At 41.3% G+C, this 15911-nt stretch overlaps 1 protein-coding gene across 1 annotated transcript in view; it reads left to right on the top strand.

The window, feature by feature from the left end:
* The window catches only part of ATP8B4 (ATPase phospholipid transporting 8B4 (putative)), a 111871-nt gene that overhangs the window by 75780 nt on the left and 20180 nt on the right, over positions 1-15911 (top strand). Inside the window, exons 18-22 of the mRNA XM_081169988.1 lie at positions 1177-1292; positions 5099-5263; positions 8324-8435; positions 11845-11950; positions 14452-14593. Coding sequence (XP_081026114.1) covers positions 1177-1292; positions 5099-5263; positions 8324-8435; positions 11845-11950; positions 14452-14593 — 641 coding nt within the window. The remainder of the gene's footprint in view (positions 1-1176; positions 1293-5098; positions 5264-8323; positions 8436-11844; positions 11951-14451; positions 14594-15911) is intronic.

The raw sequence follows: 15911 nt of genomic DNA, 5'->3' as shown, positions 1-15911 counted from the left end.
ATCCCACCACTGGGATCATGGAAGCCTTTAAACATCAGCTGGGCAAACATCATTCACATGGGTTAAATAATAATATAAGACATATTACTTTCTTATCAATATGCTGGAAGCTTTCCCCTGCTATCCAAATTGCGATAGCGGAGAAGTGACAGTCATCTCTTACGGATAATAAATACATAATAAAACCCCTCACAGTTGTTGTCGTTGTTTCCTTAAAAAAAGAAAGAAAAAGTTTGGATAATTATCCTAAGGATATAAACTATACAAGCGAACTGTCACAGCTGAGAAATCTTCCTTTCAAATTGATGGCTGGTGGTGTTTAAAGAACAAAGTGTAAAAATAGCCTATAGAGTGAAAACTGCCATAGTGAGCCAAGCTCTGACTCTTCTGTGTAAACCAACCGCTGCTTTGTTTATCCTGAGAGTGGGGAAGCATCCTTGTACACTGGCCTGGCTCAAAATATACCCCACCCTTGTTTCTTGCTGTCCTCTCTTCCCCCCACATTGAGAAAGTTCCGTTAACAGCAGTAAATTAGCACCACGTAAAACTGCAACTTTGCACCATATCAAACTGCAACAGTGCAGTTAGGTAATTTTAGTTTCTGAACTGAATGGTCTTTTTTGGGGGGGCGGGTTGTTCCTTTAGATCGTAGCATACCCAGCCCTGCCTTACAGTAACCCCTTGTGGGAATTGATTAAAATTACTGTTCTAAGGAACGCAGGTGGCGCTGTGGGCTAAACCACAGAGCCTAGGACTTGCCAATCAGAAGGTCGGCAGTTCGAATGTGGTGAGCTCCCGTTGCTCGGTCCCTGCTCCTGCCAACCTAGCAGTTTGAAAGCACGTCAAAGTGCAAATAGATAAATAGGTACTGCTCCAGCGGGAAGGTAAACGCCGTTTCCGTGCGCTGCTCTGGTTCGCCAGAAGCGGCTTAGTCATGCTGGCCACATGACCCAGAAGCTGTACGCAGGCTCCCTCCGCCAGTAAAGCAAGATGAGTCAGCCACGACTGGACCTAATGGTCGGGGTCCCTTTACCTTTACTTTTTACTGTTCTAAGAAGGAAACTTAAGAATAGAAGATGGTGACTTTTTAAGCCACCTTTATGAACTGATCAATGCAATATTCCGCACACCACGGTAATCATAAAGTCTTCACAGTTATTTTTGTTCATTTTCCAGTTCGAAACCCCGATGGACAGATAAAACTTTACTCAAAGGGAGCAGATACTATTTTATATGAAAGACTTCATCCATCTAGCAAATCTCTCAAGTCTTTAACGTCAGACCATCTTGCGGTAGGTCCATATTGTTTAGAAGCCAATGCAAGGGATTTACAGTGGTACCTTGGGTTACATACGCTTCAGGTTACATACACTTCAGGTTACAGACTCCACTAACCCAGAAATAGTACCTCAATTTAAGAAATTTGCTTCAGGATGAGAACAGAAATCGGGCGGCAGCAGGAGGTACCACTGTATTAAGTATAAGTGAAAAGAACTTTGGCATGCTTCACCCAAACTGATGGTAAAATATCTTTGGGTCGTATTACTTCTGACCAGGGTGGGAAGGAACTTGATTGAATGCTGTTCCCTTCAGTCCAACCTGCTCGTAAAACCTAGCATAGTATGGAGAAGGCTAGCCTAGAATTCCTCTCCCAGAAATCCTTCCTAGGTGCAGGATTCCTTTGTGGGAGAACATTAAATCATACAATTATTTGCCTTCAGCTTAAAGTGACATAGACCAGACTTAGTTTTGCTTCATTCGCAGGTAAAGTAGAGTAAGCCATAAGCACAGTTTTGAATATTTTCTGGGGTGGGAATTTTTCATTTGTAATTATTGCTTTTCAGTATACCCTTCAAAGCACCTTTTGCTCAGTTCTTCTGAACTTAAATGACCTTTTAAGGAGAACCCCAAACACCCAGAAAAGTTCTTATTTTCTTAAAGGAAAAAGGATTATTTTTTTAAAAAAGTCTACATTTAACATGAACCATTCCACAATTCTATAACCAAAATAAGCCTTTGACATTTAGTATACAATATGTGGATTTAGTAATATTGGTTACAAACAGAACCATTTTTTCCTCTGTAATGGAGCTCTTTTGGCTTTATTTTAATCTTCTCCAGGATTTTTTTTTTTTAAATGAAGGTTAAAATCACAAACATTTTGAATCTTGCATTTAAAATATAGAGACCTTGAATTTTCTTACACTGACCCAGCAAAGTTTATGGAATAGATTTATGTGAGAACAGAACAACTCTTCCAGACATCTCATGTTTTCATAGTCAGCTAAATTGATTCTGTGGCTTTTTTCTAGCCCATAATATTTTATCTTGTTCAGATTCCTCTTTTCTTATAATTTTTAATTTTGAATACTACAAGAAGAAATGCTAAAAATGTTAATAGAGTGTTATAAACCATTCACATTTTCAGCTCGGCAAGGTCAAAATCCAATGTGTTTGCAATTTTCATAGCAAAAGCCAAATTTGCTGGGTTTTGAAAGAAATTCATACTGTTTATATCTAAATTAGCCAAAATATATTTTGGATAATAAAACAAAATGACTTGCTATTTGCAGTTTATAAGATGGCTCCAAGTGAAATTACTGTTGTCAGAACAATAAACCTCAGCCTTCGAGAAATAAGGAATGGGTGTTTATGGGAATTCATAATTTTATAATGGAGTTACAATAGAAGAAGGTCTAAATTAGCTGGCGTGCATCTCTGAGCATTTAACGCACCAGATGTTCAGATTTTTACATTTGTATGCATGACTTTGCTTTGTGTGTGTGTGTTTTGCTTTGTGTAGTTTTCACATACTATTTGTCAAGTTCAGATTAGGTTTCTTCTTATGTTTAGGAAATAGTAATAGTAATAATGATAATGATAAATGGTATCCAATGCCATCATTCTGTTAGCAGAATGATTTGTTGATACCTCCCAAACAGATTTAGGGGGCAGACGGAGGGAGGAGAGTTGGAGGAAGGTTTTGTTGCAGAAGCAGAAATCATTGCACCAATAGAATGTGTGAGTTAGCAGAATTCAACGGCCAGGTTGCTCACCGGAGGAAGACGGTTTGAGCATATTACACCGATCCTGGTCCGACTGCACTGGCTACCAATCAGTTTCCGGTCCCAATTCAAAGTGCTGGTTTTGACCTATAAAGCCTTAAATGGCTCAGGACTGCAATACCTCAAGGACCGCCTCTTTCCATATGAACCTACCCAGACCCTGAGATCATCTTATGAGACCCTTCTTCGTGTGCCCCCTCCTTGAGAGGTCCAGAGGGTGGCAACATGAGAACAGGGCCTTCTCTGCAGTGGCTCCCCATCTGTGAAAGGCTCTCCCCAGAGAGGTTTGCCTGGCCCCTTCATTATACACCTTTAGGCGCCAGGCAAAAAAGTTCCTCTTTAACCAGGCCTTTGGTTGATCCGATTTACATCCTATACCCTTTTAAAATGTGTTTGTTTGTGTGTGTGGGGGGGTTATTGGGTTTCTGTTTTATTTTTATTAGGTGTTTTGTGGTTTTCTATCTTGATTTTATTCTGTGATAAACTTGATTTTCCCTGAGACCCCCAGTTATAGAGCAGTACAGTGGTACCTCAGGTTACATATGCTTCAGGTTACATACGCTTCAGGTTACAGACTCCACTAACCCAGAAATAGCACCTCGGGTTAAGAACTTTGCTTCAGGATGAGAACAGAAATCGTGCAGTGGTGGCGCGGTGGCAATGGGAGGCCCCATTAGCTAAAGTGGTGCTTCAGGTTAAGAACAGTTTCAGGTTAAGAACGGACCTCCGGAACGAATTAAGTGCTTAACCCGAGGTACCACTGTATATAAAGTCAATAAATAAAACAAAATAAAGAATATTTTGGATAGAAATCACTAACTTTACAATGTGCAGAGCACTCCATGTACATTATCTCATCATAGTTGTTGCAGCCACCCTGCAAGATGTTGTTGTTGTTTAGTCGTTTAGTCGTGTCCGACTCTTTGTGACCCCATGGACCAGAGCACGCCAGGCACTCTTGTCTTCCACTGCCTCCCACAGTTTGGTCAAACTCATGCTGGTAGCTTCGTGAACACTATCCAAACATCTCGTCCTCTGTTGTCCCCTTCTCCTTGTGCCCTCCATCTTTCCCAACATGAGGGTCTTTTCCAGGGAGTCTTCTCTTCTCATGAGGTGGCCAAAGTATTGGAGCCTCAGCTTCAGGATCTGTCCTTCCAGTGAGCACTCAGGGCTGATTTCCTTCAGAATGGAGAGGTTTGATCTTCTTGCAGTCCATGGGACTCTCAAGAGTCTCCTCCAGCACCATAATTCAAAAGCATCAATTCAGTATTATTATATTCATATTGCAGATGTGGGGAAGGGCTAAAGGAGAGTGGCTTGCCCAAAGCCACTGAGAGAGTTTGTGGCAGAAGTGATATATGAACCGATGACTTCCTGATTCAAAGTTCAGTCTCCGCAGTAGCTAACTCTGCAAACCTAGGGCATTGCTTGAGATGCAGCTCCCTTGCTGAAGCTAAGATGGTTTGGGGCTGTTCTCTAACTGAAGCAGTGGAGTTTGGTCCACGAGGACAAACAGGAGACAGTTGTGCCCTGGTAGAACTCAGTAGGGAGGGAGATGAAGACAAACCTTGAGTTAGTTGGCTTCACTAGTCATTGGTCTCCATTGTCGGTCTCCATTGACTTCTGGAAAACCCTGAATGGAAGACTGGTAGGGTAGAAATTTATTAAATAAATACATATATCAGTTTCTACCAATCAAGTTGCTGGGACTTCAGCTTTCCCAAATGACTGCTGAAATCTGGATCCTAGCAGCCCAGATCTGAACTAAGCATAATTTTGCGTGTGTGGTTTTTCACAGAAAACGAGAATCAACCATTGAAGTTCCGCTTTGAAGGAACTGTAGGTATAGGAAGGGGGTGAGTCTTTGCAGTTTCACATCAAAATAACTTAAACTAGGATATTGCCTTGAAATTTAGCATCTTTTGTGACTTCATAACTTAAAAGGAGGGGAGGGCAGAGTGTGGAATAAAAGGCTGTTTTAATTAGCACACATCTTACAACATGTTTGTATTTTTGTTCTGGACAAATAATAGGAGTTTGCTGGAGAAGGCCTTCGGACTTTAGTTCTGGCTTACAAAAATGTGGATGAAGAGCAATTTCAGGAGTGGCTTGAAGTTTATCAGAAGGCCAGCAGTATGCAAGAAAATAGGGATGAACTGCTCACTTCAGCATATGAAAGCATTGAGAGAGACCTGAAGGTATGCAAGTCAACTTGCAGGGAAAATACTTTGTGTATTTACTTAATTATTCTATTCGCCTTATGCTTTTCCATTAGAAAAATTGACCAAGGTGACATTTCTTTTAGATAAATGAAGCAATTAAAATACATTTTAAAAAATCAAAACAACAATAAACATCCAAAACACCAAATCATCACTTTAAAGTCCAAAATGGGCACGACCTATTAGGTAAACCTTGAACTGGAAAATATTTAACAAATAAAAAGGACATCAGATTTACATAGGGCATCACATCGAAGATATTTCCAAGTTGGGTTAAGAATGTAAGAAGGTAAAGGTAAAAAAAAAAAGGTAAAGGACCCCTGGATGATTAAGTCTAGTCAAAGGCGACTATGGGGTTGTGGCGCTCATCTCGCTTTTCAGGCTGATGGAGCCGGCGTTTGCCCACAGGCAGCTTTCCAGGTCATGTGGCCAGCAAGACTAAACCGCGTCTGGTGCAACGGAACACCGTGACGGAAACCAGAGCGCACAGAAATGCCGTTTACCTTCCCTCCGCAGTGGTACCTATTTATCTACTTCCACTGGCTTGCTTTCGAACTGCTAGGTTGGCAGGAGCTGGGACAGAGCAACGGGAGTTCAGCCCGCCGCAGGGATTAGAACTGCCGACCATCAGATCGGCAAACCCAAGCGGCTCAGTGGTTTAGACCACAGCACCACCTATGCCCCACCCACGTAAGAAGAGACCCATCTAGTCCAGTATCCTGTTCTCATGGTGGCTAATCAGATGCCTATGCAAAGCCCACAAGCAGGATCTGAACACAACAACACAACCGCTTGCGGTTCCAAGAGCCAGCATTCAGAGGCATACATCTTGCCTGGAATGAAATCCACAGCTGCCTTAAACCCATGGAACTGAGTTTTTTCAATCCAGGAAAGGAGCATTATAGGGTTTTAAAACCCAAGACGAGCAGTCTGTCATTTTCTGCTAGAGATGGGAAAATCTGTCCATTTTGGGTTTCATTTTTACAACCTTAAAGTTCAATCCTCCATACTTCCACATCAGTTTGCGAAATATTTTTTTTTAAAGTCCTTACGAAGATTCATCAGATGACCCTCGGGGGCGCTTCCAACTCTATGGTTTTCTGATTCAATAATAATAATAATAATAATAATAATAATAATAATAATAATAATAATAATAGTGGATATGGAACTCTGTTTTGGTATGAATCTTAGTAGGAGTGATTGAGATGATGATGATGATGATGATGATGATGATGATGATGATGATAATAATAATTATTATTATTATTATTATTATTATTATTATTATTATTATTATTATTATTATTATTTATTTATACACCACCCATCTGGCTGGGTTCCCCAGCCACTCTGGGTGGTTCCCAACAGAATTTAAAGCACAATGATGGCAGGAACATCAAACATTAAAAATTTCCCTAAACTGCCTTCTGATGTCTTCTAAAAGTCAGATAGTTGTTTATTTCTTTGACAGCTCATGGGAGGGCATTCCACAGGGCATGCACCACTACTAAAAAGGCCCTCTGCCTGGTTCCCTGTAACCTCACTTCTCACAGTGAGGGAACCACCAGAAGGCCCTTGGTGCTGGACCTCAGTGTCTGGGCTGAACAATGGGAGTGGAGATGCTCCTTCAGGTATACTGGGCCGAGGCCATTGGCTTTAAAGGTCAGCACCAACACATTGAATTGTGCTTGGAAATGTACTGGGAGCCAATGTAGGTCTTTCAAGATTGGTGTTATGTGGTCTTGGCGGCCTCGCCCAGTCACCAGTCTAGCTGCCGCATTCTGGATTAGTTGCAGTTTCAGGTCACCTTCAAAGGTAGCCCCACATAGAGCGCATTCCAGTAGTCCCAGTGGGAGATAACTAGAGCATGCACCACTCTGGCGAGACAGTCTGCAGGCAGGTAAGGTCTCAGCCTGCATACCAGATGGAGCTGGTAGACAGCTGTCCTGGACACATAATTGACCTGTGCCTCCATGGACAGCTGTGAATCCAAAATGACTCCCAGGCTGTGCACCTGGTCCTCCATTGAGGACTAAAAGCACTGAGTGGGCAACGTTTTCCTTTCTTCTGCCCCTACTCATCTTAAATGAATAGGGAAGGGGTATTATTTTGGTATTTTACCCAAGAAGCTTAGAAAGCAGCAACCATACCTGATTGGTGTATAGCAGGGATGTCCAACCAGTCGACTGCGATCTACTGGTCGATCCCTGGGAGGCGGTCGATTGCAGGCTCTTTTTCCTTTGTGGGGGATAACGAGGATCCTGCCCCACCCCCTCGCCCCGTCCTCCATTCACGCATGATCGCTAGAACGGAAGACGAAGTTTCCGTTGCTGTTTGTTTCCTGACTGATTTTTTTGGTGAGCGACCTTTTCCTTTCCCCCCTAAAGAAACTCATCATTTTTTGACCTGTCCCTCTCTAAAAAAAAGGTCAACAGCTTTTTCTTTCCCTCATAAAAAAGTTCAACAACTTTGATCTGAACCCCCCAAAAGGTCAACAAGTTTGAATTTCCTCCCTAAAACTAAGAAAAGCTCAACAACTTTGACTTGAACTCCCCCAAAAAGTCAATAACTTTGACTTTCCTCCCTAAAAAAAGCTCAACTGTGACCTGAACCCCCCCCCCAAAGGGGTAGATCACTGCCAGTTTTTTATACAATGAATAGATCGCACTCTCTTGAGATTTGGACGTCCCTGTGCATAGGGAGCTGTCTTTGCTCCATCTAGCTCAATATTATCTAGACCAGGAGGTGACAACTTTCTTAGGCCCATCAACACATTTGTATTTTTGAGTGAGTGCCATAGATGTCACTTCCTCTGGTCATTTTTCTCCCCCTCACCAAGAATAGTCCTCACCCCACCACATATAGAGATAAGGGACCTGGGTAAAATATCACTGTAAGACTCAAGGTGTTATTATGGGAGTTTACATTATGCTGAGAATTTTGAAATTGTATCAGGAATGAAAGACGTGTCGCCCAGAGCTCATGCTTGTTTGTTAACATTTTTCAACTTATCTATTCTGCTTCCTCATGAAGCTATTGGGAGCCACAGCTATAGAAGATAAATTGCAAGAAGGAGTTTCAGAAACCATCGAACGCTTATCGCTAGCAAACATTAAGATCTGGGTGCTAACGGGAGACAAACAAGGTAGGTTTTCCATTTTATGTATCAACTGATTCTCTGCGGAGGGGTACCAGAAGGGCTTCAATCCAGTGAACATGGTTATTTTCCAATGTGGTGCAATGGTTAGAGCAGTGGTTCCCAACCATTTTTTGGCCATGCCCTACCTAAACATCTCTAAAATCCTGATGCCCCACCCCACCCTCTGACATATAATTCTTATTATTCAAAAAGTGAACTCCTGTTCACGTGGAGGAAGCCTAAAAGGCCATTCACTGTGAATAGCTCATTCTCAAATTGCCCCCCTTAAAAATCAAATGTGGTGCCCCACATTGGGAACCACAGGGTTAGAGTATCAGACTAGGACCAAGGAGATTCAAATCTCCACTTGGACATGAAGCTCACTGGAAGACAGGCTATTCATTATTTCTTAGCCTAAACCATCACATAGGGCAACCTTTTTGAGTCCACAGCTCCCTTAACCAACTTATTTCTTCTGCGGCACCTCTGTGGGGCTCAGGAGCCCAGTTATGTCTCCCCTTGCCTGCACAGATGGCAGCCTCTCGCCCTATTTTGAACACCATCCCTTGTGGAGTATTCCCTCAGCCTCCTCTCCTCTCGCCTCTCATTGGGAGTCCCCTGGGCAGCTGCTGCTGCCATGCCTAGTCTCTTAGCTGACCAACCTCGCCCGAAAGAGAGGTGCCTCTCAGAGGCATCATTCGCCTGCGGAGCTTACAGCTAGGGCTGCTGCAATAAACAGCTGTTCAAGCCTTTGGGAGGCAGAGACGCAAAAGGGCAGAGGAGGAGGGAGGGAAGGAAAGAGGGACAGAGGCCAAGGTTGCATCTATGACTGTCTTTCAAGGCACCCCAGGGTGCCACGGCGCACTTTTTACAAACCACTGACATAGGGTATTGTGTGTGTGTGGACATGAGCTCCATGGAAATAGGGGTATGCTATGAATGCAATATATGAACAAAATACAGGGAGGAGTAGGGCAGAGTTTGAGCAACAGGGTCTATTTCTCTTTTAAGTGTATCTTTTTAATACAGTGGACAATCTGGATACAAATTAAATTCATTCCAGGGGCCAGTACTTAACCTGAAAAGTCTGTAACTGGAGGCGCTGCTTCTGTGCACGCGCGCACAGCGAAACCTGGAAGTTTTTTTAAAAAAATTATTAAATAAATTTTATTTGTATTTTCCACACAACAACAACACGAAAAATATTGAAAAATAACAATACAGAACACACAAAAACCAACATTTGAAAGACTAAAAAAGCAACAACAACTAAAAAACAACAATAAATCCATATCTTACAAGTTAATAACATAAACACTATAAAAACAACAAAACATTGACTTCCACCAATCCCACAGCACCTCCTTTATCTCTCATTGTGTCTTCCTGTTTTCCTGATCATCTCTATCCTAACATCTAGATATAAATCCCTCTTTCTTATCCTTTCACTTCACTAGGTTATTCCAGACTCAGCCAGATTTCTGTCCTTGAACCTTGACTTTTGAGGTATTCATTTTGGCACTCCCATTCTTTTTATATACACTTCCGGGGTTGCTGTGTTCACAACCCGAAAGTTACATATCCAGAGTTATGTAACTCGAGGGTCCACTGTACTAATTGTTATTATTTTTCAATTACAATAATCCAATAATAGCCTCATTATAACAATGCCAAATTATAATACAATTACTAATACCAATCATTCAGATGCCAAATGATATAATTTAGGTGCCCCCCTGCATGCTAGAATTGATGGTTTGATGATTTACTTTATTTCTGCATTCCAAAATCTTATTAATTTCAATCACACTCCAGTCAAAATAACAATCCCTTATACAACAACTGAAATATTCACGCTTTCCATTTGTATTGACACATTAAATGATTGATAAAACTACAGGTGAAGTATTCAAACAATATCCTTGTCCTTCCTGTGTGTGGCAATTATTCTGTCCATGATGTTTCTTCCTGTCCTTGTAAAATATTATGTCTATCTCTTCCTGGTTGTTGCTGCTATCCATCATGCCTTGGGCAGAGCTAATATCCCATTGTTGTTTCAAAAGTTCTCCATTGCTCCGTCCCGTGGTTCATTGTTTTGCAACTTCAACAGCAGCTGCAAAAATCAATAAACACCCTGTTCTCGCCATTTCTCCATTTCTCTTTTAAGTGTATCTAGACTGCAAACTTAAACTAGTTAGTTCTACTCAGAGGTAGACCCACCAAAATGAATGGACTGACGTTAGTCGTGTACATTAATTTCAGTGGGTCTGCTTTGAGTAAACCTTAGTTGACTATCACCTTCTGTGAGCACTGTGCTCAAACAACAACATGGAAGGATCTTTGGTAAATCTGGGCATCCATAGCCCACTCTGGCAAAAGAATTTGAGATCTTTGAACCCAAAGTAACATGTGAACCAGTCCTTCAACCATTTATTGTGGCACTCACAGGCATGATTTATTAGGGACTACTGACTAAGATTGGTTTGAGATAGCCAACTATTTTTGACATTATTTAACCTGTCCTAACACTTGCTCCTCTTCCTTCCCTTTGTCTCATTCTGTTAATCATCACAGCGGAAAGGGAGAGAGGCTGGCAGTTAGAATTTCACTTTGCAACCTTCTCGTGTGTTCCATTGTATTTTTTTATGGGCTGGCATACAGAGTCCCGCCACATAAATGGTCCCATTTGGCAGCCTTTTGGTTTACACTTCCCTCGGAATTTACATTTTCCATTAGTTCACAAGAGGGGGGAGATTGACACACATAACTGGTGGAATTTTTTCCTTGCTCCGTTTAGGTCATAAAAACAAAAAGAAATGTGGTTGTTCATCCTGTGTAAACTATTAGGCTACAGATCAGCACTCTTTGTGTTGCCTGGGGGTGAATAAGAATTTCCTCCAGTCAGTCAGACAGTGAAGTCTTACTGTATTGTTCCTCCTACTGTGATATCCACCGCCATTTTATTAATCCAATTTTGCAAACTATATCAGGAAGATCTGGAGTGTTTTATATCGATTATCTTTTGGCAGACCAGTTTCCAGAGACCACTGCCAAGGTAACTAGTTTTTGTGTGGCAGCAATAGCTTGTTGGTGCAGGCTCTTGTCTTAATTTTAGAATTATCAACAGCTTACCTTGATTTTAACCATTTAAATATAATTATTTTATATTTCTCATTTTTTAAAAAATAGCTTGCATTGTTTTTAACTCCACATTTAATAGTATACTTAACGTATTTTGTTGTGTTCTATGTACTTTGTTTTCTTCTTCTCTACTGGTCATTGACTGAAATTTTATATATATATGAAATAACACCCATCAGGATAAACACATGCACAGGTTCTCATGTTGTCCAAGGTCAAGTTCTTCTTGCTTCTTCCTTCATGAGATCTTGCCCATCTCTCTTGCTTTTTTTAGAAACGGCTATGAACATTGGTTATTCCTGCAACATGCTTACTGATGCCATGGATGAGATTTTCATAATAGAGGGTCACACAAAAGCAGAAGTATGTGAAGAACTAAGGTAAAACTATTATAAAGCAATTATTGGGTTGTACTCAAAATATCTTATTTGTTTCTTCGTTCTCCTGTTCCTCACTAGAAAATCCTAAATGTTCAAGGTGGTGTCAGGTGTTACAATAACTTCAGCTGAAAAGGGAAAATGCATGTCGTCTTCTTTGGAGATCACTTGTAACAGTGTAAGATTGTCCTCCTGACTGTGGAGGCCAATTCTGGATCCACACGTCCTTCCACAATGGGGCATAGGTTTCTGGGCAGGAGTTTATCACGGTGAGGGTTTGCCAAGCGTGTCTTCCTCTTAGCTCATTTCTCCCTTTTGTCCTGAGTTTGAGCATCTTCACAGCCCATGACACCTTTGGTAAAGGCTGTTCTCCAACTGGAGCGCTCGCAGGCCAGTGTTTCCCAGTTGTCGGTGTTTATAGTACATTTTAAAGATTTGCCTTGAGAGACCCTTTAAACCTCTTTTGCTGACCACCAGCATTACACTTCCATTTTTAAGTTCAGAATAGAGTAGTTGCTTTGGAAGATGATAATCAAGCATCCGCACAACATGACCAGTCCAATGAAGTTGATGTTGAAGAACCATTGCTTGATCATTGAATGTATCATGGCATGTATCCCTTATGGGGAGATATGCAAGCTTAAAACATTTAGAGAGCCTACACATTTCTCCATGTGCAAAATGCACAAATTCCTTGTTTGGAAAGAACAACATTGGTGGAAACTGGAAGTGTGAATCCATGTGTGTATTTAACTTTTGCCACGTGCTGTAGTATCTGAAACTACCCCCTCCTTGTGCCAGCAATTGCTGACTTGCTGGTTTCCGGAAAACAGACTTGGGCTTAAGTGGCCGTTGGTTGGGGCTACAAGCTAGAAAAGATTTTAGTTTTGCTTTTACTTTGATATACAATATATTGAGTTTCAATAGTTTAATGGTGGATTTTTCAAACTAATTCTATGAATTGGCAGGGGGTTGGACTCGATGGTCCTTGTGGTCTCTTCCAACTCTATGATTCTATGATATTTGATGAAGTTGGCTATAGCTGCAAAGGTTGAGGCTGTGGCCAACATTTTTTTATCATACCATATTTTTCTTTGTGTATGCCTTGAGAAAACATGCTAGTGGAGTAGGACATCTGGGCAAGGTGTTTGTGCCCCTAATTGGTGTTCCACTTCCACTTTTGCTGGAAATGGGTTTCTGGCAACAGAGGAACTCAAACTCAATTTCTCATAATCATCCGCAACAGTGTAAGAATAGCAGTGCTTGAGAAGTTCATATTCAAAAGGAGCCAGCTCCAATTCACCCTCAGTTCAATTGACAGTTTAGTTCACGATTCATTCCCTTGATCCTTGGCATTTTGTCCCCTGCCGCCGCCTTTCAAATTTTAAGTATAAAATAAACTTAAGAAGGTGGGTGGGTGGGACTCAACACATGCACACACAGAACCACAGTGTAAGGTGAACAGTTGTTTTGTTTGTTTTCCTCAACCATTATAATCTTGAAGCATAAACAGCAGCATCACTTTTCAGACAAGTAAAAATGGTAAAAGCAGTGGCCAAATCAAACACAGAGTTAAATACAATGCAATCTGTGTGTACGTGTGTATAATTGAATTAAAATTAAATTTGAATCAAATTCCCCAACGTTCCACCATAAAAGAAACTTAATTCATGTTCAGTGCACCTAGAAATTATGGAAACTGCTTTCAGGTGTAACTGAGATATAATTGATTTGAATTAGTTAATCTGAATTAGTTCATTTCAAGCCCTGTGTTAGAGACATTGGAACAAACAGTGAATGTGCTCATGGAGGATATAAGTAACATAAGACTCTAATGAGTGTAAATATTGTGGGATGTTGTTCGTGAGTAGATCCATTGGCAGGCAGAACCTCCATCTGCCATTTGACACAAAACCCACCCCCTTCAGTAGATCTAGTCATGTCACTAGAGTGCTTACTTGCATGTATTCCTCTACCGTTTTTGCTTTGAGGACTTTGACATTGACTAGAATCTTTTTTTAAAAAAAAAGTGAATTTGGGAGAAAGTGGTCTATCTAGATGTTTGCTAGCTCTTTCTCTCACCACAGTTCCTAGTGCTAAAAAGGCAAGCCTTTTTTAAATTGAGCAAAGGTTTGTCTCTTCCACGATGGAGACTGCTTTGACAAAAATATCAAGCAACTTTCTGGCTGTCTTCAAGAATCTCCCGTGCAACTAAGTATCTGTTTGTTGTTTGGATTTGATATCCCGCTTGATCACTACCAGAAGGAGTCTCAAAGTGGCTAACATTCTCCTTTCCCTTCTTCCCCCACAACAAACACTCTGTGAGGTGAGTGAGGCTGAGAGACTTCAGAGAAGTGTGACTGGCCCAAGGTCACCCAGCAGCTGCATGTGGAGGAGCAGGGAAGCGAACCTGGTTCACCAGATTACGAGTCCACTGCTCTTAACCACTACACCACACTGGCTATGTGTTTCAGAGATGCTGTTTTTTTTTTTCTTTTTTAAAGGAAAGCAAAAGATCTTATTTTGGGGCTGAGCAAGGACATTTCTGATGGACATGCTTATGATGAAAAGCTCCAAGAACCAACACAAAACTTGGAAGAAACTGTCGCTTCTGATTATGCCTTAGTAATAAATGGACATAGCCTTGTAAGTGAGTCGTTTCTGGACTTTTCCACTTTCTTTCCCGCTGCTAATAATCATGTGCTTTTGGTGTTCTAACCATGACAGATTCCTCCCCGAACTCCAAAATTATTTCACAAGAAAGTTAAACACAAGGGCTGACTGAGCTGTAAGGACCAATTAGATATGACATCTTAACTTTTGGATGGCTTTGTAATGGAAATCAAATTAGTAACTTGGTGCAGCTTAAAAAAATTTTTTTAATGGTCTTGATTAGAAATTGACCCACTGGTATTGTTTAAGTACTTTTATGAGGGGAATATCACAAGTCATTGCAAATTACATTTTTTTAAAAAAGCAACAGGCAGAGGCAAAAGGGCGTAAGGATGAATATATTCCTGATGTCTGCTATTTGAGAGCACAGACTGACCTGAAAGTCATTACTGTACCAAATTAATGTCATTAAGATGCCTCAAGTGGTTTCTCTAAATATCAGCTTTTACAGGGATACCAAAACACTTGGCTTTGATTAAGAAACCTGGTTCTTGTCATAACACAAGAAAAGCTTACTTTTATAGCTGTTCTTGTATGCTGGTAAGCTTCCAGATCTTGGAACAAATATCTGAAATGCTCTTCTGAATTGCAAAGACCATAAAAAGCTGCAGTTGAACTCTGAATGTAACTTGTTCTGTAGGGCGGGGGTGGGGACTTTGATCTTTTTGCCCTCCCTTTTACACTTATAAAAGAAGCATCTCTTTAAGCACTTTGGAATAACAGAATATGAGGAGAAGGTCTCAACCCAACGAGAAGCACCAAAAAGAAGGAGTTATGACAAAGGCATGGGAGGTGGGAGCCCCAAATATAACTTACATTTCTGCATCCCAGATGTTGTTAGACTCCATCTCCCAGCAGCATAGCTGTCAACTTACAGATTTGAAAATAAGGGACCAGCAGCCAAAATAAGGGATTTTAGTCAACCATTTAAAAGGGACCAGGTAATTTTGGAGAGCAGCGCCAGTTTTTAGCCCTTCGTTTCCAGAGGTTGCTGCTCAAGACACCAGCCGATGAAACACTGCAATTAAATAACTACAAGCAGCAACCACTTTTCGCGCAAAACAAAGTCCAAGCTATGAAGAAGCTGCTGCAGTTCTGTATCTTTTCTCTCGTGCTCCATCTGCAGCTCTCAGTTCCATCAGGCGGGGCGGGAGGAAGGGGGGGAAATAGCGCCTGAAGTAAACCCGCAGATCAGACCATCTATGCTAGTCTACCACTACAAATCTATGGGAGAAGCGCTAGCGGTCCTTCCCTTGTAGCCCTTGGAACATCTGCCTGCGCTTCCGCCTCC

The sequence above is a fragment of the Podarcis bocagei genome (genome assembly GCF_964188305.1).
Source record: "Podarcis bocagei genome assembly, chromosome: 14".
Lineage (NCBI taxonomy): Eukaryota > Metazoa > Chordata > Lepidosauria > Squamata > Lacertidae > Podarcis > Podarcis bocagei.
The sequence above is the reverse complement of the archived record's forward strand: the minus strand, read 5'-3'. Positions and strand labels throughout refer to the sequence as shown.